The sequence below is a fragment of the Sphaerodactylus townsendi genome, linkage group LG08, assembly GCF_021028975.2.
Source record: "Sphaerodactylus townsendi isolate TG3544 linkage group LG08, MPM_Stown_v2.3, whole genome shotgun sequence".
Lineage (NCBI taxonomy): Eukaryota > Metazoa > Chordata > Lepidosauria > Squamata > Sphaerodactylidae > Sphaerodactylus > Sphaerodactylus townsendi.
The window spans coordinates 33966762-33994700 of NC_059432.1; the positions used below are offsets into that span (position 1 = coordinate 33966762).

Below are 27939 nucleotides of genomic sequence, written 5' to 3' on the forward strand. Positions count from 1 at the left end.
CAGCCCATCCTACTACCTTACTCTCCTGTTTGTCTACACCAGCCTTCTAACTCTTGAATTGGGCTCATCCCCTCTCCATCCTACTGGTTGGATAAGGATCCTGGAAAGCCTCGAGTGATAAGCAGCGGCTCTGGGCGCGCCGAGGGACTCTCCCCAGGAGAGAAACAGCAAGCAGCTTCGGGCTTGTTCGCCGCGCCCCGTCTCCACATCTGTACTTTGCATTTCCCTCGAGGAGGCGCAAAGCAGCAGGGCACAGCCGAGCGCCGTGGCCTTGGGGCGAGCGCGCGCGGGGAGCCAAGCTCCTCCCTCTAATCAACCTGCCCCCCCCCCCCCGGGAGAAACCGGGACTCTGCAAGCGGGGCCTCGATCGGGTGGCGCGCGAGGGCAGCCGGCTCACGCTTGGCTCCCAGCGGCTTGTGGCTGATTACGGAAAGGAGGAGGAAAGAGGCGGCGGGTGGCTGCTCCTGCCGCTGGGCCAAGCTCAGCCCTTCTCTTTGCTTGCTTGCACCAGCGGCGGCAGCAGCGGATGATCCTTCCAACGCAAGCTGCAGCGGGTTTTGTGGTAAGCGAGCCTCCCGTGAACGACCTGTCAGGTTTTCTTGAGTTGCAAGAGGAGAGGAGCCCAGACTGCCTTTGCGGTGCAGCGGCGCTCGCCTTAAAGAGCGGGGAGGGACGGGGCGCTGGGAGTGAGCGCGCGGGGAGGGGCTTGGGCGGTTTCCTTCTGGGCCCGCCAAGCGTGCCGGGCTCTCCGGGCGTGTGTCTGGCCAGCGTGGGAGGCGTAAGGCTCGCCCGCTCCGGCTATGATTGCTCCTGCCTTCCTAGCGTGTGGAAACGGGTCGTTTGCGTTTGCAAGTCTTGATGTCGGCTGCCAGGAGCGCTCTTCTTCCTTTGCGACAAGGGCTGGGAATCGCGATTACAAAGAAACGATGAGGAAGCTGCAAGATCGGGTGCGAGGGCCGGTGTGTGTGTGCGTGGGGGGATTTCCTCTGTCCGTTCCGTTTCCGAAAGCGGAGCCTCTTTGAAGCCAGCTGTGACGAAGTTGAGATCTTTTGGTGTTGAGATCTGGAGAGCCGCTGATCTGGGAGAGAAGAGCAAGCAAAACGGTGGCTCTGGGGGTGTGACAGACATGAAACCCTGTTGCGGTGTTTAAAGTACCGTTGGAGGGAATGCTCATATTGTTACAGAGCCGGAGATTTCCACTCCCCAGCCGCCACTTGTCACGGTGATGTAGCTGTGTAGAATGGGAACACATCTCCTTGGTTTAATATCGACTGGGCCTATTCAGTCATCTCACAGTGTTCTGGGGTATATTATCCCTAAAGGCTCCCCTTCCATTTGGTGGCAGGTGGTATCTGCTCAAGGGTATACTGCATCTCTGTTCCAGCCAGATCGTTCTTCATTCAGGCTGCAGATTTCTCTTTGCCTTCTCTCAGCGGATTCACAGCTGTGTTATTGATCTCACCAGCACTTATGGCTGCTATCATTAGGGCTTTGAATGTATCATGAGGTCTTTGCTTTTCTGGAGTCAAAAGCAATCAAGTCAATGCACAAGGTCAGGTGAAAATGCTTGCTCGGGCTGGTGGGTTTTGTTTCGTTTTTCCGGGAAGGACTATGCTCCCAGCATGACAAAAATAAATATGAATAACATGACCAGAGTACCAAAAAAATGAAGGAAGGGAGGGTAATAATTATATAGTGTTGTATCATCTAGAATCACATATTGTCCTTTGATAAATAAAAGTGAACCCAGACTTACTTGCAATAATATGACTTGATAAGAGAATTAAATGTAAAAATGGTTTTTTGAAAAAAATCAGGTAAAAGATATTGTGAGAGTTTTGCTTTAAATCCCCCCAAGGAGAGTATTTCATATGATTAGGGATTGAAATTGATGCTTTGGTTCTAGGGTAGAAGCAGCTTCTGATGAGATCATCTCAGAAAAGTCTGTAGCCCAAGGTGAAAGATGCCATTAAGTCATAGGCTGCAGAGGATATTGTGAGGCAACAACTACTGTTTTGGAAATTGCAACACTGAGTTCCAGGGATTAAAAATTTCCTTTTATAAAAATTATACTGGGACTACTTTTTTTCTCATATGGTTTAATTGAATGCATAAAGCTGAATGACAGATTGAAACACTGTATTCCAGTTCAAATGGGTGTTCTGCTTTATAAAGTAAATATTTATATTTTCCCATGAACACACTGTATGTATCTTCTAGTGATGGAACCAGGAAACATTTTAGGGCTATAATAAAATTACAACTCATGCCCCAGAGATATTTAGTTAAAATTAAGGCCCTATCTTAGTAGAATTGGGCCTGATTCAACAGTGTATATGTTTGGTGAATATTGGTATTTGGCATAGTATGGGATGTGAATGAGGGTTGCCTCACTAAACTTAGCTAGCAGGTTCATTGCTCAGGTGGGACAATATGTACATAGAGCTCAGCATTCTAGTAGCAATCATATAATACCTGCAGCCCTTCTTCTGTTAGCTAACTTGCCTGATCAATTTCCATAGAACTTGTGTAACTGCCTTTCTGTGGACTGGACCAATTTTTCATGAAGGTAGAAAATTACTGTCCATTTGAGCAAAAGATTTGTTCTTAGGTTAATTCATAATTAACAGCCAATTTATTGAGGGTGGTGCATAATGAAGAAGCAGGCCAATTCCCTCACCCAAGCTGACTGATCCCACTAGTTTACCATGGGCTGGATGTATGCATCTCCTGTTGGAGTAGAGCTGTGCACACAAAGGTATAATTCCCAATTGTGGATCTCAATGTTCAGCATTCAAGACTATATGGAGTTTGTTATAGCCTTTTCTTGCCTTTTCCCCTTATTGGAGCTAATAGAAGCCTAGATAGTATGGATTTCAATCAGGGAAACTGGCCTAAGAGGAAAGAAGTTCTGATTGCTTCTAGTTCTGATTGCTGTGGCCCTGATCCAAACCACCACCACCACAAAGCCTGCATAGGTATCAAACTCGTGCCCCTCCAGATGTTAGGAGTATAAGCTACCAATGTACAGGTAGTTTGTCATTTATTCATTGAGGAGAAGGAATGCTTGGACGTTTCTTCATAAACAGGTGGTGCTGTAACCATCTGCTGGGTGTCTATGTGAATAGAGTCACACATAGCACTCAAGTGGATGTGTTTAGCTGTGGACATGAGGCAAGGATTGGAAATATCTGGGCAAAAAAAGATCACCTGAAATGAAACTAGATGCATATATTTTCAGAGCCTAGAATGAAACTATATGTAATTAGTTGAAATGCTTTGGTGGAGAGAGTGTGTGTGTGTTTTGAAGGAAACAATGAAAAATATCAGATACATGGAATGTTCAATCCTTAGGCAGCTATATTTATTCTTTAGACTGTATTACAAAGAAATCAAATTTTGTGTGTCATTATGGTGGCCCAGAGGTGTCAGACTCACGGCCCTCCAGATGCTATGGACTACAGTTCCCATCATGATAAGAACTGTAGTCCATAACATCTGGAGGGGCACGAGTTTGATACCTATGCAGGCCTGGACTGTTCCTATTTCATTCTGCGGATGCAGACTAACACAGTTACCCATCTGGAATTATCCTTAGGCAGAATATCTTTTCTATGTATCATAAACATTGACTAGAGAGAGCCATTGTGTTGCATAGAATAGAATGAATTTGGCCCAGGATTCAAATCACTGCTCAGCTCCTTAACTCATCATGAAGGGATGGGGATACAATTGTAAGAAGTTTATTTTTTACAAAACTATTTCAGTGTTACAAGAAAATATTTATGTTTTGTTACTGGGAAAGTGTGGAGTTTGTTGTTCACATAGATATTGCAAATTTATTTTTTTTATTTTTTTCAAGAGAAAAAAGTCAAAGTCCAGCAACTAAATGGAATTTAAAGAAAAATTAAAAAGTATACATAAAAGGTATACATAAAGTAGAGACAAAAATTTAACTGTGGTGGCAAATCTAGCAGATAAGCTTCTATAGAAGATTTACAAATATTTAAAAATAAGTCTATATGTCATATGTTCAAATATTAATAAAACTGTCAAATTTTCAAATAATTGATTTATAGGAGGGGGGACCGCTGGTGGATAAAGCTGAGCCAGCATGAATGGGGGTGGGCCAGGCAGTGGATCCGGCCGTAGTCACCTTTCACTGCCCACCCCGTCTCCTAGTGCTGATGGAGTTGGCCTTGGAGACACGCCCCCTTTTTGTGGCATATCTTCGTTATCCCCCTATGGGGGATTATTGCTGGCTGGGGGTTTTTTTCTGGCTTCCCGTGCCATGGAAAACCCTTTGAAGAGGATGGGGCGAAGCTGGAGTGGAGCTTTCCCTACCCTCCTGATCTGGATGGGCTGTTAGCTTGTCAGGCCTATCAACAAGTGTATGTTGAAATATGCCACTGAACGTACACAATGAAGTCACACAATGACTTCATGTTGCAGCTGAAGATTAGTAAGGGTAAATTCTTTCAGCAAGAGTTGTCTAGCAGAAGTAAGCTTAATATAGAATTAATATTTTATTTAAAAGCTGAACTTGGGGAAAAAAAGTTTCTATACCCAGACAGTTGTTATGGAATGACCTGTCTGAGGAGGTCAGGAACGTTACCACTCTCCTGGCTTTCTTCAAACTATGCAAAACTGAATTATTCAAGAAGGCCTTTCTATGCAGGAAATAGAGTTGCCCTGGACTAAACGTTTCACAGTTTCTTTGATAAATTATTAGGAACTGTAGTCTATACTATTGTGTATAACTTGCTGAAACTAGGATCCTACTTTGAAAATTTTGCATAATTTAATGTGTTATGTTAATACTTATGCTTTGCTTCAGTTCTGCTTTTAGTCTTCTGGTTAGTTCTACAACCCCCATTTCTGTTGCGTTGTTCATTGAATATCCTATCTATCAATTGTATTGACTCACTTTATGCAATCCACCTTGAATCCTAGTAGAAAGGTGAACTGTAAATAACGAACACATTTTACTGCTTGTTTCACTTTTTAGAAGAAATAAACTTCAAGATGGTGTATTTTAGTGTTTGGGGAAAATTTTTCAAGGGCACTATGATTTCACTGGTTTTACAATGAGATTCAACAGATTCATGAAGGAGAGGTCCATATATGGTTACTGGGCATGGTGACTGAAGGTGGTCTCCAAATACAGAGTCAGAAAACTTTAGACCTCTGGGGTGACTGGTTGGCTGCTGTGTGAAAAATATGCAGGAATAGATGGACCACTGGTGTAATCCAGAAGGCTCTGATTTTTATGTTCGGGAACTCACTGCCATCGTAAAGTTGGAAATGGACACTAGGAAGAGTAAAAAATTTTATATGGATGCATTTGATGGTGGTGTTGGTGGTGATGACTGAAAAATGCTAGACAACAATGAAACCCTGACTGAATAAACTAATTTGAAAAGAGCAGGCATAGAAAATGTAGGCAAATGAGCATATACACTTCAGAGTGCCGACAGTTTGATTTATATGTAATTTGAAAGAATTATAGTTGGATTTCAGGAACACTGCATCAGTATTTTGTTATTTGCTGCAGCAACAAAGTTCTGGGTTGAGAGCAGTTCTTAAAACTTTAGGCAGCTAATCAAGTTGTGTAAAAATACTTAGAAAATGAACCATATAATTGTTTTTAAAAGTTGTATGCAAGTAGTTACTGCCAATCACAATGTGAGAGCGTATGTTTTCATAAGAGCTAAAATTAGAGCTAACTCTGTTCATTGGTTGCTGTTGTCACTATGAACTCGGTATTATTTGTTATAGTTGAAGATATATGTGTTGTGTAAATGGTAGCATGTGCATTAATGCTTTCTTTGTGTTGTTAAAATCACTAATCAACTTTGGCTTTGGCTTCAACTTTGTTAGCAAGTCCTCACATATCAATGTAAGCAAGTTGTAGTACTTTAGTGGTCTGCAAACATATAACTCTTTTTGGCTGTATGGCTGTGTTCTAGCAGCATTCTCTCCTGACGTTTCGCCTGCATCTGTGGCTGGCATCTTCAGAGGATCTGACAGTAGGAAAGGAAAGCAAGTGGAGTATATATACCTGTGAGTAAAGGTCAGTAGGTGAGGGCGTCTGAATAGGAGTAGCCTTTATATATATACCTTTATTCACAGGTATATATACTCCACTTGCTTTCCTTTCCTACTATCAGATCCTCTGAAGATGCCAGCCACAGATGCAGGCGGAAGGTCAGGAGAGAATGCTGCTAGAACACAGCCATAAAGCCCGGAAACCACACAGCACCCCAGTGATTCCGGCCATGAAAGCCTTCAGCAATACATTACAACGCTTTCACTTGCCACAGAACACCAGGCAGATAAACGCTTTCAAACCTGATTTATTTTTGTCAGATTTCATAAAAGTGGAATTAGTTTCGGTTTCTGTTTTTCCGGTCATTTTTGTTTATATGCAGCGAATCAGTTAGTTTTATAAACATTTAGCATCAGAAACATGGAATGTAGAATGGTATTGTATAGCCCAGTGGTTCCTAAACTATTTTGGTCTTTTGCCACTTTGGTTCCCAAGGGGCCACATCCTACTGCCCCCCCCCCCCTACACATAAACATGAACCCACACTTTTTTCTTGGTATTTGGTCTAATGCAAGTCAAAACAGCTTCTGTCACTGTAAACACACTTATGTATTTCACAAATAAAACATGACCTTGTGAGGAGTTTTGACAAACTCAACTGAGAAAATGATTGTGTAATGAATGACGTGATACACAGCTTGGCATAACCAAGAGTTGGATAGGAAATGTCCCATGAGCCAGAATGATATAACTAACATGTGTTTTCTGGTTAGGCCTTGGTTAACTTATCAAACATGATCAGTTGTATCAAACATTGCTGTCTATTCCAGGAAAAGTGTGAGTCTCCCTGTCTACCCCCCACCCCCATTTCAGGCATTTTCAGGGAACTTTAATAAGAAGCTGGGGTCTAACCTATGCTAGGCATCTGTTGATGTAGCCACAGCTACTGTTGAGTCTGGACCAGAGTGTTCAGTGCTGAAGTCCTCCTACTCACACTAGCCTGTCAGCTGAACCTACCTCACAGGGCAGCCCTGAGGGTAGCATGCAGTGATAGAGAAATCTCAAAACCCAGAGTTCCTTGGAGAATGCAAATGTGACAGGTTGGTTCTATGGAACAATTGGTACTCATCATATTTGAGGCACAAGCAACCTTTCTACGTGTCTGAGGTTCCAATATCCATAAGTCATACTGGAGAAGGGGTGCTTCACAAGGAGGAGGGCCCCAGATGTGGCCAAATGCCTTTTGCCCATGGTGAGTGCAGCCAGTTTACTCTGGGTCTGGGCAGAGAGAATGTTGTTCGCAGCACACTTGAGGTTTGGGGCCACAGTCTCATTCCAGGTGCCTGAAGAGGCATGGCCCTGCCACCTTCTCCCAAGAGGGTGTAGCTCCAGTGGTGCAGCACCAGTCCTTTGGCCATTTCCTGTCTCTGGGTACACTCATTGGATGCCCCCACGGGACAGTCGCACCTTCAACCTGCGCCACCACGCCTCAGGCCTGCACACGAGAAAGTTGCCCTTGCCTGAAGCTCTGGGCTGCCTGACACGCTCTCCAAGCAGTGCCTGGGGTTTCCGTACCCACCAGTGCTACTATGCCAGTGCTACCTTGTTAGCAGCAGTCTGTGTCTTTCTTGTGTCTGGGAACATCTGAAAGCAATGGCTGTTTATTCCTGAGTTCTACAAAACTTAGGTCACCTAGGTCTCAGTCCTGAGGACACTTTCTTGGGGTTAAGCTCCACTGAATCACAAGGGAATTACTTCTGAGTAGACCTGCTTAGGCTTGTTCCCATAAACCCACACATCATTATTTAAAAACGGTATCCCATGGAACTGCAGCTCTCTTTAGAGAATGTTTGCTCCTTCCCATTTAAGCAAAATACCTGACTTCATCAAGAAATGTGCAATTCCTGAAGACATCTCTAAACAGGAATAAGACCACTGGATTTATTTGGAAGCAAACATTATGAAGCAGTTCTCTAGTGGTAGAGGTATCAAGTGCTCAGTAGTCAAGACTGCCACTAAGCCAGTTGCATTTGGTGTGGGAAGGAGGTATCTCTGTGAAACGTTTGGAAACTACTAGGTTTAGGGGTCTTATACAGTACAATGCTTTGATTAGCAGCAAAAATCCCACTATTCTTTGTTAATGATAAAGCTTTAAATGATTACTATTTGACTGACTTTTTAATCTGTTTGTCAACTGTAATTTTGTTTTGCCGTTAAGTAATCTAATTATCCTTTCTGCAGAGGTTGGGAGACCTGTTTCTCCTTCAGTATAAAGACAGTGTGGGGTGAACTTGCAATGAGAAATCTTTTTGATCTCTTTCAACTGTGTCAGATATGTGTGGTAATAAGGGTTCCATATTTCAACTTTAGGAAGAGTTTGCGTAGTGCCATAACGGATAATGCCAGCATTGTGACAGTGAAATGACTCTTAATTCTTGGTTGCTTGTGAAGATTGCATGTTGATTTGTAGACGCAGTTGTCTCCTACTCAGAGTACAGTGATTTTATTGTGATTATTGTCCATAATCCTATAAATAGCTTATCCTTTGACTTAATGTTCCAAAGCAGCTAGGCAGTCAGTTCCACTTTCACTGAAATGAATAGGCCTCAATGTATGAGTCAGTAAGGTAGTCAACTTCTGTTGAAAGTGAACAGAAGATGTTTGTTGATGAAATATATTTCTTACAATGTTGTACGTCATCTTTGCTGTTCTTCCATAATTGCCTGAGCCTATCCGCTGTTGTATCAGCAAATACAAATATAGGTTCATGTGTCAGAATTTCTGTGGCTTCACAAAATTAGAACTGTGCCACCGAGGTGGCATCTCAGGATGACCAAATATTAAACCAGCACAGAAGAATGCATGGAGGCTTCTGTGCTGGCTGGAACTGACAATACTATGTAGGGCACAGCAGTAGCGTTTTCAAAACCACTTCCCCAAATCAATGCAAATGCTGGAATTACATATTTATAGTTCAGTTGAAATCAACTTTTAAATTCATCTTGGTACTGGTGAATATCTGTTAGACATGTAATTCCTACTGGTACTTAGAACGGAGTTTTTCATTATGGTTCCCATCGGCACTGTGGCATCCACCACTACTTCCCTTGGTATCTACTAAGCTGTACAGTGGGCAGACCCATTATAAGGGAGGGCTTGTAACTGACTGCCCCCGTTTAAATGTACAAGTTTTTCACTGGAGGATCAAGAAGACTGGTAAGCAGGTGGACATTCTTTAGTAAGCCTGCTGTTCCATTCCCCTTACCTTCTTCCCAGGAGGTATAAGAAGGGAAGTATGCCATTTGCCTCTACCTACTGTATCAGCTGTTTTGGTTTTGGCTCCAGATCCTTGTAGTAAGCTATTTTCAGGTGGGTCAGTCTCCTGTGGCAGCCATTTTGGGTGGTACTCACCACACCCTAGGAAAATCCAAAGGTGTCATGAACTCAAAAAGGTGGGGGTGGTCTAGAGTGAACTTCAATTGTTCTGCTATCAGAACTCAGATTCACAGTTGACAATATTTGTTACCGTATATACTCATGTATAAGTAGAATTTTTCAGCACATTTTTAATGCTGAAAAAGCTCCCCTCAACTTATATGCAGGTCATTAAAAAATTTTGTGTGTTTTTACTTTGCCAGCCAGCAGGGGGCACATTTTTATGCTAGCGGCACCAAAATTTCAGGGTACCCTCAGAAGACACTCCTAATGATACCAGCCAAGTTTGGTAAAGTTTGGTTCAGGGGGTCCAAAGTTATGGACCCCCAAAGGAGGTGCCCCCATTCCCCATTGTTTTCAATGGGAGCTATTAGTAGATGGGGCTACCCTTTTGAGGGTCCATAACTTTGGACCCTCTGAACCAAACTTCACCAAACCTGGCTGGTCTCATCAGGAGAGTCTCTTTATGATACCAGCCAGGTTTGGTGAAGTTTGGTCAGGGGATCCAAAGTTATTGACCCCCAAAGGGGATGCCCCATCCCCCATTGTTTACAATGGAAGCTAATAGTAGATTTTCTATTTCTGATAATATCCCTCTTAAAATCTAAGTTGGGTTACATTTGGACATACAGATGATGATGAGGAATCCAGTTTTGGAGGATTTTAACTCTTGTGTTTTAGCTTGGTTGCTGGTTGAGCTAAGGTTTTTGTACTTTTAAAGTTATTGTTGATACCATATTGTTCTTGTTGACCCACTTTTCCACTTACAGAGCCAGTTTACTGTTTTTCTTTGAAATAAATATTCAAAAACATTTAACCTACTGATGCCTCAATTGATGTAATTTTATTGGCATCTATTTTTATTTTTGAAATTTACCAGCAGTTGCTGCATTTCCCACCCTCGACTTATACGTGAGTCAATAAGTTTTCCCAGTTTTTTGTGGTAAAATTAGGTGCCTCGACTTATATGCGGGTCGACTTATACGCGAGTATATACGGTATATCTTTGATAGCAAAGAACTATCTGTACAAACATTTTAGAGTTTATCACAGGGGATCTTATCATCGTGCCTGTGGGTGCCATAATGCCTGCCAACAGATTTAATCACTCCTAAGTGTTTTTATACTGGGAGTGGGGCCATGTAGGGATTTTCCTAGAAGGGCTTCTGATTGGTCAATGGATATCTCATTGGTTTTGCCATTTTTTAAAAAGAAGTTTCTTTGGCAACAGCTGCCACTACAACACAAGGATCTTCACTGCATGTATAAAATAAGTATGCAAGAAACTATTTTTAAACTATATGCTCATTTTAAAAGATATCCTGCTAAACAGGGCTTCTCCTTGTGGTGTAGCTTAGTGGTACAGCATCTGTTTGTTATTCAGAAAGTTTTAGGTTCAATACCTGGTATCTTGAGTTAAAAGGATCAGGTAGTAGGTGATATGAAAGTCCTGTCTACCTGAGACCCTAAAGAGCTACTGCCACTCTGAATACACAGTACTGATCTTGATGTTACAATGGCCTGATTTAGTGTGAGTGTGCCCAAAATGCGGAAGAGTTACTATTAAGAGTTATGCATGAATTAACTCAAACATTTAATGGTTGACCCAGCCTGTGGCAGCTATTTTGTGGTTGTCCCCCCCCCCCCCCCCCCGCCGTGTCCAAATTCCAAAGGGGCCCACAGACACAAAAAAGGTTGAGGACCCCTGGTTTATTACTTAAATTTACTTTCCAGTTGTTTTTCTAAATATGTCAGTTGTGCAGATGATGAAAGGAATGAGACTTGACATCTTATCTCGTCATATAATTACTAATCCATGCAAATTATGGTTTGCATGCAGTAGGAACCCAAAGGTGTTTGACCCCAAATCTTTGGAGAACTTGGTGTAGTGTAGGTCAGACATGCCCCCATTTTTGTGAATGATTGCTGTGAATTCTATCTTTCCATCTGCTGGGGACAGTAGCCCAGCTATTATTTATACACCAAAAGAAATATGGAAATTTGAAGTTGAAATATGTTCAAAATTTCTTCACCTGCAATGTTAAGAGAGGAAATAGTACTTGAGAAAACTTTTAGTGTGTGATATACATTTTAAAATTCAAGTGATATTCTGCTTTATTAATGACTAGCAGGGCCCGGCCACGCGTTGCTGTGGCAATTGTCCTTCTCATCACAGTCCACAACCCACACAGATGTCCATGCAGGTTCAATGATCCCCCGCATAGCCTTTTGGGTTGGTCAAATGGAATCCCTCTTTCCCTTTTCAATTCACATTTATATGGTGGGGTCTTGTTTTTTTAGTATAAGGTAACCCTTTATATGGTGGTGTCTTGTTTTTTTAGTATAAGGTAACCCTTTCCATTCCACAACGGAACTGTCTAGAGTGCGAATCCCGCTGTCCGTGAGGCTGGTTGACATGCACAGTCCTGGCTTGGGTAAGGCAGAACTGGGGCAAGGAGGCTATCCCAGTCAGGCAGCAGAGCAGGGTGGTGAGGTGCTCAGATCAAGGCCAGCTCCCTGGGTTCTTAAAGGTCCATGTGCAAAAGAAGTGGAGCCAGTAGTGTTGGTTCGCCCCCACCCCGCAGATTTTCTTAGAAGAAAGGCAAACTCCAGCTCGCTTTTAGTAAAAGAGAGCTGTGGTAAATATGGGTGAGGAAGTGGGCAAGTGGTGGTTGGATGTGAGGGAGGGCAGAGTGAGGTGTGTGAGGATGAGCTGGATGTGTATTGTGTGGTACCAGTGGGTGAGGCACAGAGAGTGAAAGTTACCTGCGTGTGAGGGGGGGAACCCCACCTGATGTCTCACATGGCAAAGTGTGTATGTGTTTCACTTCCCCTCGTATTACCTAACAGTATTATCTATTTACTGTTTTCACTGCTCATCTCTGCGCATCTGCACGAACATTCTAAGCCCTCATACCAAGCCTTCAAGCCACAGGCAGGCAGGCTGCACGAACATTCTAAGAGTGACAGTTAAACACAACCAGCTTCATGGCCTGATGCGCCAGGAAAAAGACATTTTACCTGGCTCAGGTATGGACTTTCGGCGATTTGAAGATTTGACTACCTGCCCAGAACAGAGAGGAACGTCATGTGAAAATTTGGGGGCGATCCGTCCAGCCATTTCGGCGTTAGGGCGTGACTAACAAAGTCACTGTTAGCTTTATATATATATAGATTATTCCTCTAAAACATGGTTCCCAACTTGGAATGCATGTACCCCCAGGGGTACGCACCAGAGTGTTGAGGATATGTGAAAAAAATTACATAATTGTTTTAGTAACATGAGGGCACAATATTCGGGAAATGAATTGCCAAGGGATACTCAAGTGAAAAAAAAAAGTTGGGAACCGCTGTTCTAAAATCACCTGATAGGTTGGTATGTCCCTTAGAAAATGCATGATTTTCATATATAATTTATATTTTACATATTTGTGCTGTGCAGTAAACTGGAATTCGACTGTTCATGTAATACCATAATGAGAGGGAGAATTTGACCATGAAGATATAATTTATTTATAGAATTTTTGTTGGATAATAACTTATTGTGGTTGCTTACCTTGTGAACAGATTTTTGTTTGGAATTGCAGGCAATCAATAAAAAAAATAGAACTAGCATAATAAAAAGGCCAGCATAAAGTCACCAAATGACTTTGCTGCTTTAAAAAGAAGCAATTAAACAATTCTGTAGAATAGCCAAAGAAAACAAACAAACATTAAAGCCAACTGGAATTAAAAAAAAATAAGAACAGTCCTGCTGGATCAGACCAATGGTTCCTCAAGTACAGCATACAGTTTTATACAGTGGCTCATGAGTTGTCCTCTTAGCCACTACAACATTTTTTTCATTTTGTTGCTAGATGGAAGGTCTCTGAAGAAACACTAAAGTTGGTTTGAAAGGAGAATCTAATATGGACCAGCCATTCACAACGAGTTCTTTGGTAAGTACTGAAGATTGATTCATTTTTGGAGCTAATTAAATGTCACGTGTAGTTTGGCCTTAATAGTATTCCCACTCCATTATATTGATTGAAATTTGCATAAATAGGTGAAGAAAATCTCAGCATGGTGACTTCATGTTATGCATTTCAGATTATTAGATGTTACTGGGGAAGGAGGGAAAGAGGAGAAGGCAATGTGAAAACATCAACTAGTTATTTCCATTAAGACTTGTTTTGGCCTGAACCACATTTCAAACCTCATTCATCATTCTTTTCTGTAAAATGAAAATAATGGAGCAGTTAATATTGCATTTAGCTGCATCCTTATGCAATGTAAAATAAAAGAACCACAGTGAAAGGTAATATAATAGGCATTTTTTTAAAAAAAATAACTCACAACACATTAATAACAAGAAGCTTTTGGGAAATTGTGGTTTGGTGTATATGTGTGCAGCTGGAAATGATCTTGCTTTTAGTGTAATTTTCTTCTATTGTAATGGCTTGGAAGCATCAGAATTAAAACTGTTTGAATGCTGCTGAAACTAAAAGTAGCAGCTAACTGCAGCTCAAGATTTTCCTTGAGTTGCTTGGATAAGATTATTTGTGAATAAGGTCAGCAAAGTCAGCCATCGAACTGACATGTAACTTGTGATCTCTATTTTTACAGAAGAGGTTAGCTGCCATGCCTGACCACACAGATGTTTCACTGACCCCAGAAGAACGTGTACGTACCTTAAGCAAGCTTGGCTGTAATATCACCATAAATGAAGACATTACTCCACGACGTTACTTTAGGTTTGGAGTGGAGATGGAGCGGATGGCATCTGTATATCTTGAAGAAGGAAATCTCGAAAATGCCTTCGTGCTCTATAACAAGTTTATAACGTAAGAATTTGCTTTCAGGTTTTTGTTTGTATATACTTCAGTTAGATTTTAGGATTGCCAATGGATACTGTTCGCACAGACTGCTAAAAAGAGTCTTCCCAGATGACCACTTCAGGCCCCATTAATTTGCAGTTCTCATTCGTTCATTTCAGGGAATTCAGATTTCTTTAGAATTCAGTTTTCATTGTAGGACACAAATAACACAGGTATTGTCATGCTTATAAAATGCATTTTTGGTAGTGTTGGTAAAACGTTTGGGGAGGCTGAATCCCCTTTTCTGCACGTGCCACAGTCATGATCCAACCCAATACATAAGAACATAAGAACTATCCTGCTGGATCAGACCGGAGTCCATCTAGTCCAGCATTCTGCTACTCGCAGTGGCCCACCAGGTGCCTTTGGGAGCTCACATGCAGGAGGTGAAAGCAATGGCCTGCTGCTGCTCCAGAGCACCTGGTCTGCTAAGGCATTTGCAATCTCAGATCAAGGAGGATCAAGATTGGTAGCCATAAATCGACTTCTCCTCCATAAATCTGTCCAAGCCCTTTTTAAAGCTATCCAGGTTAGTGGCCATCACCACCTCCTGTGGCAGCATATTCCAAACACCAATCACATGTTGCGTGAATACATCTAATGGAGGCAATTAAAAAGAATTCACAGTTCATTGTGGTTGTTACCCTGGGTTCTGAGTGTGTGAATCACAGATTGTGGTTATTACCCTGAACCCAGCTTGCCTACTGTATAATGTGTATTCCTTCAGAAATTTCTCCCCTAGGCAACTGGTACACAGCAAACAATGACAAATACCTCATTTTCTCGCTGGGGAAAAAATTAATACACAAAAATATTCTCCATCTATAAAACAAAATACATGTGATGAGATTCTGGAAAGATAGCCACAGAGAAGTCTGTGTAGTGGCAACAAAGACAGGGGAGGAATACATTCTCCAAAAAATGCTATTTTGGTGCAAATAAAAATGTATTAAAATACTATTTATATATCTTTTAAAAAAACTTTTGGCTTGGAGGTATCCAGTGGTAAAATGTACTCTGTGAATAGTAGTGGATGAAGAGTTAAAAACCAGTGATTGCATACTTTAGTGTAATTGTAGCATAAAGAAAATATCTGGATATACTTTCTTAAAAGGTTCTTCCTTTTTAGATACAAGTTCCTTGCTGACTATGCAAGTCCTTGCCTTATTGTTAACACAGGGCTAGAAACTGTCTGCAGAGTGGGATCATGGTTTAGTGGTGTTCCTTTTGCTTTGCAGGCAGCATGCCCCAGGCTCAATCCCAGGTAAATAATAGGTGATGTGAAATGCCTCTACGTGAGACTCTAGACAGTCACTTCCAGTCAGAGTTGACAGTACTGACCTCGAAAGACCAGTCGTCTGTATCAGCTGGAAATACCATAACAAAGCTGTTACCACAAATACCTTCCAGAATTGGCTGTGTTTGACAAACCACCTTTTCCAGAATAGCTCCATTAGAATTAGTGGCATTACTATTACTAAACATCATGAGAATGAAAGCTATTGTGCAATTAGGCTCTGTGAGAGCCTATTGTAGAATTGCACTGTCATAATGTAAACATGCAAAGGTATAGAAAACCAGTATGAAAAAAAGGAATACAAAAAAAGGAAAACAAAAAAGGAATACTGTGTCTGGTCTCATATGATTTCTGCAACTTGTTTTGTCTCGGAACAGTAAACATAATGATACTGTGTGTATTCATCAGGGACAAAGTGTGTGTTTTGTTTTCTAGCTTGTTTGTAGAAAAGCTGCCTGGTCATCGAGACTACCAGCAATGTGCTGTTCCAGAAAAACAGGATATTATGAAGGTAGAGTTGTTTTTTTAACTGGCATTTCAAGGGGGGTGTCTTTCTAGGAATTATAAGCTTTCGCTAGTGCTCCAGGACAGTGGCTTTTACATTTGCTACTTCAGGGAAACTTTCCTCATCAGCTTGTCACATAAGGAACCCTTGTATTTCTGCCAGCACATTTTACCTCCTAGAGCATATCTTTGCAGTGAGCACTGTAGAACACTATACAGTCCTTTTCATCATCACTCAAATTAACTGAGATTACAACTGAAAACACATCAATCTCTCTCTTGTAAGGCATGGTATGCCATGTCTTTCAGGAAAACTGTTTGCCATTCCTTGATAAGTTTCCAAAGAACTCTGGATTTTCCTGAAAATGGTCCTAATATGGCCCATGTTTAAGCCCATCCAGTGAAGAGTTATACTAGTAGTGTTCACAAGAGAGTAACCCTAGGCATGATTACTCATAAATCTTACTGAACATCACATAGGATTGCAGCCTAAATGATAATGTAGCCTGTAATCGTGCAAATTAATTATAAAATGTCACATCATTACATCAGATACTGAATACATAACTGATACTCTACTCCTAAATACATTTATTTGTATATAAGTTCAGTAGCATGTATATAATAAGTTCAGTAGCATGTACTACTTAGGTCTATGTAAGAATACTTAGGATTCTGTTTTGAGTAGACCTCCCCCCCTAAAAAAAAATCTGTTTTCTGTTCTAGAATAGAAGCAAATATAATATAAATGAGTGAGCAAGATACATTTCGGTTTATACTAACATACTATACATTCATAGTTTCATAAATGATAATAGATACTTCAAATGGGGGGTCACCAGTGTGCTGTCCATGGACTCCATTGCACCTGCCAACTCCTTTTCTCTGCCAAGCAGGTGTTCTTAGGAAGTGGGTGGGACCTGGTAGGGCTTTGCCCAGCAAAAATTCTGATTAAGTATCAGAAATTTGATTGGCTTCACAGATTTTCTCAAGTGTTGCTTGGGAACTGCTGCCATTACAGTACTATGTTACTGAAGTTAGCTGTGGCCATCAATTTGTGACTGGCTTCACCTCCTACAACAGCTATCTTGTTGCTACACCCATCATGACATGTCAGAATTCCAAATGTGCTGGCAGGCTCTATATGGTTGGGGTTCTTCTTTAAATGTATTAAAGTTAAAGAGATATGTAAAACCATTATATTTTTTCTGTCTGACTGTCTAGAGTACAGGTGTCTATCTTTGAGTGAAACCTTGGTTTTCTGTGTTTCCTGGAGTCTCATTATTTCTGGAATTATTTAATATTTTTACTGCTGAAAAATATGAAATCTCTGAACAAGCTTTGTTGATGCAAATGCCATCCCCCACCTAATCCCCCATTGTTCATTTTCCCAATTTATCCACTGTTTAGCTGGAGTAGGAATGGAGTTTAAATGCCCTGATACTTGTTTTTCAATTCTCCTTGTAAATGCCTCCTTCTAGTATTGCAGTACAAAAACTCAGGCCCATTACCCATGGAATGCTTACCTCAAGGCTGTTCTGTGTGCACTGGGTTTTCAGAGGGCTCTCCTTGCATTTCTCTGTTTACATGTGAGGAGGGAGCACAATGCCTACCTCATAGCTGCTTGCTGAAGCCTCAAATGGGTTTGGGTCTTTCTAGTACTCAGAACTGCCTCCCTGCAGCAGTTTTAAAGGCACAGATCTCATTACCTGGGAAAGTCTGAACACTAGAACTAATATTCTCCATCCCACATCCTTCCCCTCCACACTCTCTCTCACTCTCTAACTCTCACTACTGCTTTTCTGAAATAAAGTTTTAAAAACCCTCCCAATCATCAGGAGGGCAGAAGCGGAGTGGGAGGTGGGGTGGAGTCTTGCTTGTATTGTGCCTCACAAAACCCCCTCTCTGTTCTTATTTTATATTGAAAGCTAGAGAGATCAATCTCTGGAGTTGGGCACTTATGTGCATTTAGAGAAGCAGGAAGGAGCCAGCAGCATGGGGGGAGGGGAAAGGCATGCAAAGCAGTGGGAGGGCTGGCTGTGGGCAGAGGGTACATGTCCAGGGCAAGCTGTCCTGACTGGCAAAACTCTCCACTCTGGCATCAAAGCAAAATTAAATTCATTCTAGAAGTGGTCTCACTTGCTGTAGAGAGAATGAAAAGTGAGAGTGGGGCCTGAAGAAATATGTCCGTACAACAATTTTTGCTGTGATGGGTATTCACCCCAACCATTCAGCAAACACGTTGTGCATAATCTGCCTCACTGTCAAGAGCCCATGTTTGCTTTGTAATCTGCAGCTCTGATTTGAGGCCTAAAAGTCTTGATTTTCTGTGGCATGATGCTGTGAGACTGTTTGCTGAATCCTGTGCATCCTGTGCATATTTTAAATTTGAGGTGGGGGGCACAGGTAGTCATTAAAACTGCACCATGGTCATGGTATCACACTTCTTGCAGCTATGTCTGATACATATCAACGAGGATGAATGTGTTGCCTTTTGTTTACAGTAATAGATGTTGCATATGGTGCCCATCTGATGATTCAGAATGGAGGAGGTAAAGTATTCACATGCATATCTATAAAATATTTATTTGTTTTTATTCCCCTCCCTTCTAAGAAACTGAAGGACATTGCATTTCCAAGGACTGATGAACTGAAGAAGGACTTGCTAAAGAAATACAATGTAGAATATCAGGAATATATTCAAGGCAAGGTAAATGTAAACAGACAATGATGGCTTCACAGAGTAGTGGTTAGAGTGTCATAGTAAGATCTGGGATACCCAGATTCAGATCTCTTCTCTTCCATGAAAGCTCACTGGATGACCTTGGGCTCAGCGTTCTCTCTCAGCCTAACCTACTTCGCAGGTTTGTTATGAGGATAAAATAGAGGAGTGGAGAATGATGTTGTAAACTGTTTTGGGTCCTTGTACCATAGAAAAGTGAAGTATACATATATAAATAAATAATACATGTGAAGTTTACTGCAAGATGCCAGCCACAGATGCAGGCGAAACGTCAGGAGAGAATGCTGCTAGAACACGGCCATACAGCCCAGAAACCACACAGCACCCCAGTGATTCTGGCCGTGAAAGCCTTCGACAATAATAAGACTAGTCGATCAATCCAATCAGCAACCTGAGACATCTCCATCCTCGTAGTTTTATACACAAGCCATCAGTGATCCCAAACCACACCAGGAAAAGTCCATCGGTCTTGATGCTTGGGTTTATGGCTCACCAGGAGACAGATGATGGTGAACCTGGGGTGCTTAGCCAATGGCAGTTCATGTTGTCCTTTTTCGGATTTTTCATTTTGCATACTGCCATTACTCCCCCCTCACTTCCTACTGTAAAAGACCGTCAGTGTTCAGATGAAGTGTACAGATGCCATATTCAAGACTTTTCTTTAATAGTTTGACTTTTTATGTTGTTGTATCGATCTATCAGTAGATTGACAGATTGATATATCAATCCATTGTTAAGATTAAAGATAAAAAATTAAAGATTATATTCAAAATTAAAGCACCCATGATAGAGAGCCCATGAAACATCCCCCCTCCCAGACCCAAGCAAAAAGTCAGCTGTTGGGTAATGCCTGCCTTGCTGCAAACAGGGTGGTGGGTAATAATGCCAAACATGCCCCAAAACAAAGACGCCTGGCCAACTCTTTTTGTAGTTGCAAGAACCTTGCTGTGTGTAATCGGCCATTTACAAATGATTGAGGCAGAACCCTATTTAAAGACATGGTCTGTCATTGTTGCATGTGGTTTGGACCCCAGTGGTCCTGTTTGTTTGTATACTTAATTAGAAAATTTATATGCTGCCCCTCCAGGGACAATCAATACAAAACAGGCCAATGCCACTCATGGGATTTTGCCTTTCTTAGCTCCCTTGTCTTTGGTTGTTGATTAGATCTCTCCGCTTAACACATTTTCCAGAACAAATGCAAAGCTGAATTACTGAAGAAGCTAGAGCAGCAGAATTTGATCGAAGCAGAGAAAAAGCGAATTGCACAAATTCGTCAGCAACAGCTGGAAAAGCAGCAGTTTCAGTTCTTTGAAGACCAACTGAAGAAGCAAGATCTAGCCCGTGATCAAAAAAGTAAAGATAAATCTGTTTCATCTGAGCAGACAGATGGGAGTATGTTGTCATCATGCCTTTCAGCACATCAGAACAATACTTTCTCCACTGTGTTAACAAACAAGAGTGAAGCCTCGGCTGGACGGTCTCCTCCAATTAGTCGGGCAATAAAGGCAGATGCTACGCTGAGTTCTGTCCAGAGTGAGCAAGCATCTTTCTTCCTAAGTGGGACACTGCCATCCTATTTTTATTTTAAAAATATTTCCTATTTTAGAATCATCATTAATGGGTCATTTGAGCACAAATGTTTTGGATTAGCACCACATCTATATATATAAAAATGGAACCATGCGTTTGTTGCTTCGAGAATAACCCCGCACCTGCTGGCCCAAACGCTCTGAAAATTTCACAGACACTTACTCATTCCCCCGACTGTGTTCTTACATACCTCCCGCTGTCAGACAACACACCTGAGCCAGGTAAAACATCTTTTTCCTGGCACACCAGGCCATGAAGCTGCCTGTGTGTAACTGTCACCCTTAGAATGTTTGCTCAGATGGCCAGACATGAGCAGTGAAAACAGTACATAGGCAATAACTCGAGTGGACATGAAACACATACACACGTTGCTGTGTGAGATGTCAGGTGGGGTTCCCCCCCCCCTCACATGCAGGGACCTTTCACTCTCTGTGCCTCACCCACTACTACCACACAACATACCTACTCTCATACACATTCAGCAGAGGGAGAGGGAAGGGACGGAAGAGGAGGAGGCGTGCAAGGGAGGAGAAGTGAGGGAGGGGACAGAGAGTGAGGGGTGGCATGCAAGGGAGGGGAGGGAGCGGGCCCAGCATCTGCATACGACCCACCCACCCTAGCAGAGGGAGACGGAACGGAGGGAGGGGGAGGGATGCCATGCAAGGGAAAAGAAGTGAGGGAGAATGCGGTCCCACACATCAATGACATTGCACAGTATCAGCCTGCGTGTTTCCATGAGCACGTACTGCTGGCCTCTACAATTAATTTGCTGCTACTGTTCCTTTCCCATTTCACCACAATAAGCCACAGCAACGTGTGGCCGGGTCCCACTAGTTTTACATATTATTAAAAATCCACATATTATTAAAAATTAACTAGCTACAGAAATCCTATTGTTTACATCTCAGACAATTAAAACTGTTAGGCTCTAGTTCAACATTGTTTAAGGAAAGTGTTTTACTGTAAGATTTCTTTATAGGTGACTGTTCTGTCTTTCTCTCCCCTTTTCAGGCAATGTGGCTGAAGGGCTGCGAAGTGTAGTTCTACCCAAATATCTTAGTCAGAAATTTCTGCTGCTAGCAGAAGCAAATACAGTAAGAGGAATAGAGACATGTGGGATTCTCTGTGGAAAACTGGTACAGTTGATCCTTCACATTTGTATGGGGAAGGCACTTGTAATATACTGTATTTTCCTAGAATGAAGTGGTATCAGAGCAAAAGCAGATTTGAAGTGTAAGTGTGTCATATAACTGGATTTCTGTAAAATAGCTTGTATGGGTTGGGCAGAAATTCTTATTGAATTAAGATCTGACTACTTGCCTCTCTGCAGAAATAGTTAATTCTGTGAGAGGTATGGAATGCATTTACCCTGCTGCCATTCACCTTCGGTACAGTTAGGTGCCTACAAGATTCTTCTTGATTTTTTTTTTTGCTTCCACAACATTCAAATGGAATTTGATCCAAATGGAATTTTGTTACAGAAAAATGGATATTTTGTTTTTGTTTTTTTAATCCACTTCTCACACATAGCATTTACTATTGTTTGGGTATGTTGATGTCTAATATTCACTGCTGAAATATTTTATGTAAAACATGGATGATAATATAAACTGTTCAGTCTGGCACCTGAGGGATACACAACTGCTGCATGTGTATATTATATCTAACAAGGAGGTAAAATGTAATATGCAGGGCAATTCTGTGTATGTTTACTAAGAAGTAAATCCCACTGAGGTCAAGGAGTTTTTCCCAAGTGTTCAGGATTACATAATAAAAGAGCAATGCTGATGTCCTATATACAGATATAAGCATCCTTTTTGGGGGGGGGGATGGGACTTGTATGTGTATTTTTATATGTACTGTGTTAACTTCACTGTTACTATTTTGTCTGTTGCTGTGATGAATCATTGAGATGAAGCATCAGCTGGTATAAATTAGGACAGCTTCACTGAAGTCATTAGTAACAACTATGCCAGTGTATACAGACAGTAAGTTGTGAAAGTTAAAGTTACTTGTTCAAAAACCTATCTTCCCACTGTTGTATTTTACAGACACATAATGAATTCACTATTACTCATGTAATAGTACCAAAACAGTCTGCAGGGCCAGACTACTGTGACGTGGAGAATGTAGAAGAGTTATTCAGTGTTCAAGACCAACATGATCTCCTTACTCTAGGCTGGATCCATGTAAGTATACAGCTAATTAAGTGCTAAGAATGGAGAGCAAGTATGTAGGTTTAAAAAACGAACAAACATACTATTATCTGAATTGTGGGGGTGGGGGGGAGACAGCTCTCAAATATAGGTGTGATTTTTCCTGGTCCTGTCACTGAAACTATGGTGGAAAGAACCACAGCTAGTCAGTCATATTTTACAAGATGCATTTGGTTGTTCTGCTATGCCCCTTTATGGACAGGAGTAGGTATACATAGTATTGATCTGTGTGTTACATCCTGGACGTGCTGATCAGATTGTGTTGACGCATCCATAACACACAGCTCAACTCAAATACATCTAAAGAGGTGCTTTGAGCAGTTCTGCACTTGAATTGGCAAGATACCCTGCCAAAACAATAATAAAAATTCTTCCACATCACACAGTTGCTGTCACATACCACTTGTGTGATTTACTTTCTCCAACAGTGATCTTAAATCACATTTCCATTGGTAATAATGGCCGAATCCCCACTGAAAATTAAATACAGATTCAACCAGGTTTCAAAAGAAACGGCATCTTTTCATCGAGGTTTCACTCTCCCCACCGTGCCGTGTGTGTGATAAGGACATCCATCTCAGTCATGTTTTCAAACAGTGCAACAATCCCTACTGCCATGCGATTGAATACGCGATCTGCTCAGAGGCTCTTCCTTCCTCGCCCTGATTGGCTGTTGGGGTGGGAACTTGTTTTTTTGCGCAAAAAACCCGTGCTAACGTTGAAGCGAGTACGGTTCTTTCGTGCACACATTTAAGCAAGTAATGTTCTCTCGTTCACACATTACAACGATAGACTCAGCTGACGCGAAACAAAAAAAGGCTGCGCACGCATCACGCACAGCCCACCGCACTCTGATTGGCTGGAAGGCATTTGCGTCACTCTCTACAGCGGGAAATTTGAAACCACATTAGACCCCCGAACCTCCCCACCGATCTGGATTGGAAACGTGTTTTTTTAAAAGGTTCACATACAAGCAGGTTCAGGAAAAACACAGGATAAGGGGTGGGGGGGGGGTTCCGGAACCACAATGAATCTGTGTTCGCCAGTTCAGCTGTGGGGAGTTATTAGTGCAACCTGGATATTTCGGTTGAGTATCCCGGGATTAATTGGCAGTGGGGATTTGGCCAATAAATTGGATCCAGTGATCCATCAGTGGAAGACCTGTATGGTTATGGAGCTTTTCTGTTTTCGAACTTTGAGAAAGTTTATTCCCAGGGTTTCAAGACCCTAAACCAAGGTGTCTTTTAAAAATATTTTTCTATACTGAGCTTTCTGTTCAAATTACATGCTTCTGGGTGCACTCCAAGAAACTGATTAAGCCAAATGAATTCACGTTGAAAATTTAGTTGTGTGTACTGTTCCCCTTTCCAGAAATAGATGTGTAGGCAAAAGTCCTTTCTGTTTCTTTCAGGATTTTTTCCTTCCTGGTTACTCTTAACACTTTAAAAAAGGACCTATCTGTGACTTCAAGGTTTCAACTTCAGAGAGTCTTGATGTAAATGGTTTCCTTCATTGACCAGTTTAGAAAACCCATATACTAATGATTTCTCCTTGATGATATTTTAACCTTGACTACTAAAAAGAAAAAAAAATGTCCACTGTGCATAGCTTTCCTTTTTTTCCTTTGTAGACACATCCAACACAGACCGCATTCTTATCTAGTGTTGATCTTCATACACATTGTTCTTATCAGCTAATGTTACCGGAGGCTATTGCAATTGTTTGTTCACCAAAACATAATGAGTGAGTTCTTTATCTAAGTAATGTTCAAATAGCTATTTTTTATATAGGCAAGTCACCTGTGAAATCACTTTTTGAACGTGAAGGTGAAAAGAGAGAAAAAAAACTGAACCCATTTTAGTTCTTTGTGATATTTCATTGGCAGGCTACTATATTTCTCAGTCTCGATTTTATATAATATTTGAATTAATGTTCTTCTGGTTGCATTCTACAAGCTTTGACTAATAATATTGAGTGATGTTGGAAAACAGATTTCTGTGGTTATTTCTCAAACTTCAAAATCTATCATCTTATTTTCTGTCCCAATAGAAATTCTATTCAGGAAAGGGGGAAAAAACTACTGGGAGGGCTATCCCTACATGTGGAGGAGTTAGCATTGATAGACTTTCATTGAGATCTTTTTGTTTACCCTTCTTCATTTCTTTAGTGTAGCTAGGGTTTCCAGATGTGGACTGGGAAATTCCTGGATATTTTTGACAGTGGGCCTGAGGAGCTGAGGGTTGGGGAATAGAAGGGAAGAGTATAATGCCATTTAGTTTACTTTGCAAAGCCACCATTTTCTCCACGGGGAACTGATCTCTATGGTCTGGAGATGAGTTATAATTCCAAGAGATCTCCAGCCTCCACCTGGATACTGGCAACCCTAGGTTATGTCCTTCAGTGTACTGAGTCATTGCTGACTCATCTCCTTTTATGATACTGAAGGAAATGAATTCATAGAGCCTGTACCTTCAGCAGAAGAACACATGTTTTGAATGCAGAATGTCTAAGACAAAAACAAGAGTTTGTCTCCTTTGTCCACACCTTCCTCTCTTGAGTGCTTGTTGCTTAGGTCGAAGTATTTGCCCTGCCATGAAAGTTTATTTTAGGGGAAAAGGCTGCAAAATAAGGCATTTTTTAAAATTCTAGTGCACTAACGTGATTCAGAAATTAAAAAAAAAATATTGAGATTGACCATTCCATTCCCTGAACCTTAGAATATATGAAGCTGCTTTATACAGTGTCAGTCCATTGGTCCTGTAGCCCAGTACTACCTGCTGTGCATGGCAGTGTTTCTTTTAAGGCCTCAACAAGCAGAATTCTCCCAATTTTGCTACCTAAGATCATGTAAATGAAGATACCAGGAATTAAATCTGAGATACTCTGCATACAAAACTTGCGTTCTTCCACTGAGGGTACAGGTCCTTTGAATTTCTTTCCTTCAGTATCTTAAAAGGCCCCATATATTAGAATTTGTATAATATGCATTTCACTTTTAAAAAACAGATTGCTTTTTTAAAAAAAAAAGTGATAAATTGACTGACAATTACTTCATTAGTGAAATCCTTCAATAAAAACATAGATTTGTTTATGCAAAAGTATTTTTCACAGCAGAACCTGTTCCAATACATTCTGTGCATTTTAAATTAGTTTTATTGAAGCAGTTGGTTAGAACATGCCTATAATATTTGCAGCCGGGGGGGGGGGGGGGGTCCATGATTCTGCCTCCCACTATGCCAAAAAATCAGTTAGATCTTAATTGTAATGCATCTGGACCATATAAGTGTCTTTCTTCAATTCATGGAGATGATCCATATATACAGCGCAATTGTAAGCAGACTCTTCTAAGCTCACTGAAGTCAGTCAGCTTGGGGCCAAGCTAGAATTTACACCTCACATGGGTCTGTCCTGTGATTGCCAATGGCATTCTAGAGAAGAATCTGGCCATTTTAAAATGCTGCGAGGGACCGAATTTGGCTTCTGAAAAGACACCAGTGCAACGACAGGATCACTTGGTCCTTCTATATGCAAACCCTATCATGGTTAGCCTCTTGCAGCATTTCTAAATGGTTAAATTCTTCTCTAAAATTGTAGTGGTGGCCTCAGGTCATACCCATGGCCTCTGTAATATTGGCTGTTAGAAAAGTGCAACTCTATGTAGGATTATACTAGTGATGACTGATGAAACAAGCCACCTGCCTCCCTGCGTCAAGCAGAATTCTGTGTTTGCAGCACAATACAGTAAGATACTTATAGGGCTTCTTAAATCCAAGCAGGGTGTTGCTGGATAATTCTGAGCCTCTTGATGTTGCTTTGTGCACCACCGCTTCCTTTAAAGCAGCTTCTTGGAATTGGGTTAGTCATGTTTCAATGTCTGAAGCAGTGTGAATGTGCACAAAAGCTTATACCGAGAATAAAACTTTGTTGGTCTGAAAGGTGCCGCTTCGCTCAAATCTTTTTCATGTGTCAGTAGTTAGGAATGAGATTGATTTGAAATATCTGCTCGTTATGCATTTTAAAGGCCCACATTTGACTATTCATACATAGGCTCATTCCGCACATACAGAATAATGCACTTTCAAACTGCTTTCAGTGCTCTTTGAAGCTGTGCGGAATAGCAAAATCCATTTGCAAACAGTTGTGAAAGTAGTTTGAAAATGCATTATTCTGCGTGTGCAGAAGGGGCCATAGTGAATTGTGAAGATGTGCATCTTTAATTATGATTCTGGCTGATCTGTGGATATATTTTCAGAATGCCGAAAAGCACCATTTTTCACAAATGACTTTTATTCTTTGCTTTCTAGCACTGGAGTCTTCAGGCTTACTAATGCTGGCATATTGGAAGTTTCGGCTTGTAAAAAGAAGGGCTTCCATCCTCATACCAAAGACCCTAGGATGTTTAATGTAAGGATAACATGTTGCTACCATCATTTGGGTTAAGGACGTGTATTTTAAAACATAAACATGTATTGTCACTGAGTAGTTATTTTTAAGGTCATACAAATGGCAGCACTACTGAAAATAATGACTTATTGATAGTATCTCAAAACATGAATGTTGGATTTTGTTTGGGTTGTACTATCAGTTTGCCTTTGGAAAGGGAGAGGGCGTGTGAGCTCTGTTTCTTCTTCCCACTGCTCCATGTAGCTAGCTGTAGTGAACTAGTGAGGGAGGAGAAGAAATAAGCACAAATCTTATAACTTGGGGGAGTGGGGATGAACCAGAAAAAAGAAAACACTTCTCATTGAAAGGGACAGCACTAGCCACTGAATAAATACCATGTTTTCAAAGAAACAAGCCATCATTCTGTTCTGCCTGTTACGTATTTTATTCTTGATTGACTTCAGCTGCAGCTGATTCCCAACCAACAGATGTCTTTGACCAATTTGATTGTTTTGTTGACAGACTTGCAACCATGTCATTGGGAAAGATGTAAAAATAACAGTTTTGGATCTGAGGTGATATGAATGGAGGAAGAAAAGCCTTTCCCAAACAGATGCCCAAAGGAGAACAACGGCTGCCAGGTTTTACTACAGTGTTTTCCAAAAATTACCGACATTTTATATTTGTACATTTTAGATTTAATAATTTGATATTTATTACCCTTTCCCATTTTGAGGTTATTTTGTTGTTTTGTCAAGACAGAGTTCACGGTGGCATTTTATCAGAATCTGTTGTTTATTCAGGATCTGTTGTTTATTCTGAAATACTGTGATATGACAATAAAGTGAACTTGAAACAGTGAC

At 41.2% G+C, this 27939-nt stretch overlaps 1 protein-coding gene across 8 annotated transcripts; it reads left to right on the forward strand.

Moving 5' to 3' along the window:
* The first annotated feature begins 219 nt into the window (after positions 1 to 219).
* Positions 220 to 27938, forward strand: STAMBPL1 (STAM binding protein like 1). 8 transcript variants are annotated; one of them, XM_048506606.1, is made up of 11 exons: positions 220 to 562; positions 13342 to 13422; positions 14090 to 14307; positions 16073 to 16148; positions 18756 to 18851; positions 20078 to 20420; positions 21489 to 21613; positions 22529 to 22666; positions 24324 to 24436; positions 26998 to 27097; positions 27599 to 27938. In XM_048506606.1, the coding sequence occupies exons 2-11, from the start codon at positions 13393 to 13395 to the stop codon at positions 27653 to 27655; spliced, it is 1296 nt and encodes a 431-aa protein (XP_048362563.1). In that variant the 5' UTR covers positions 220 to 562; positions 13342 to 13392; the 3' UTR covers positions 27656 to 27938. The 8 variants fall into 8 exon arrangements, 7 of the variants coding, with proteins under 7 accessions (XP_048362563.1, XP_048362561.1, XP_048362567.1 ...); XM_048506604.1 differs by lacking the exon at positions 220 to 562 and adding an exon at positions 762 to 1222; XM_048506610.1 differs by lacking the exon at positions 220 to 562 and adding an exon at positions 762 to 1222 and having other exon boundaries at positions 21489 to 21571.
* The last annotated feature ends 1 nt before the right edge of the window (position 27939 follows it).

What these genes read in the sequence shown, in the direction of transcription:
- STAMBPL1 (XM_048506606.1), top strand. Translation starts at nt 13,393, where the DNA reads ATGGACCAGCCATTCACAACGAGTTCTTTG. An exon ending in CTCTATAACAAGTTTATAAC is followed by an intron (nt 14,308 to 16,072) that starts GTAAGAATTTGC and finishes TTTGTTTTCTAG; the next exon opens with CTTGTTTGTAGAAAAGCTGC. An exon ending in TACGCTGAGTTCTGTCCAGA is followed by an intron (nt 20,421 to 21,488) that starts GTGAGCAAGCAT and finishes TCCCCTTTTCAG; the next exon opens with GCAATGTGGCTGAAGGGCTG.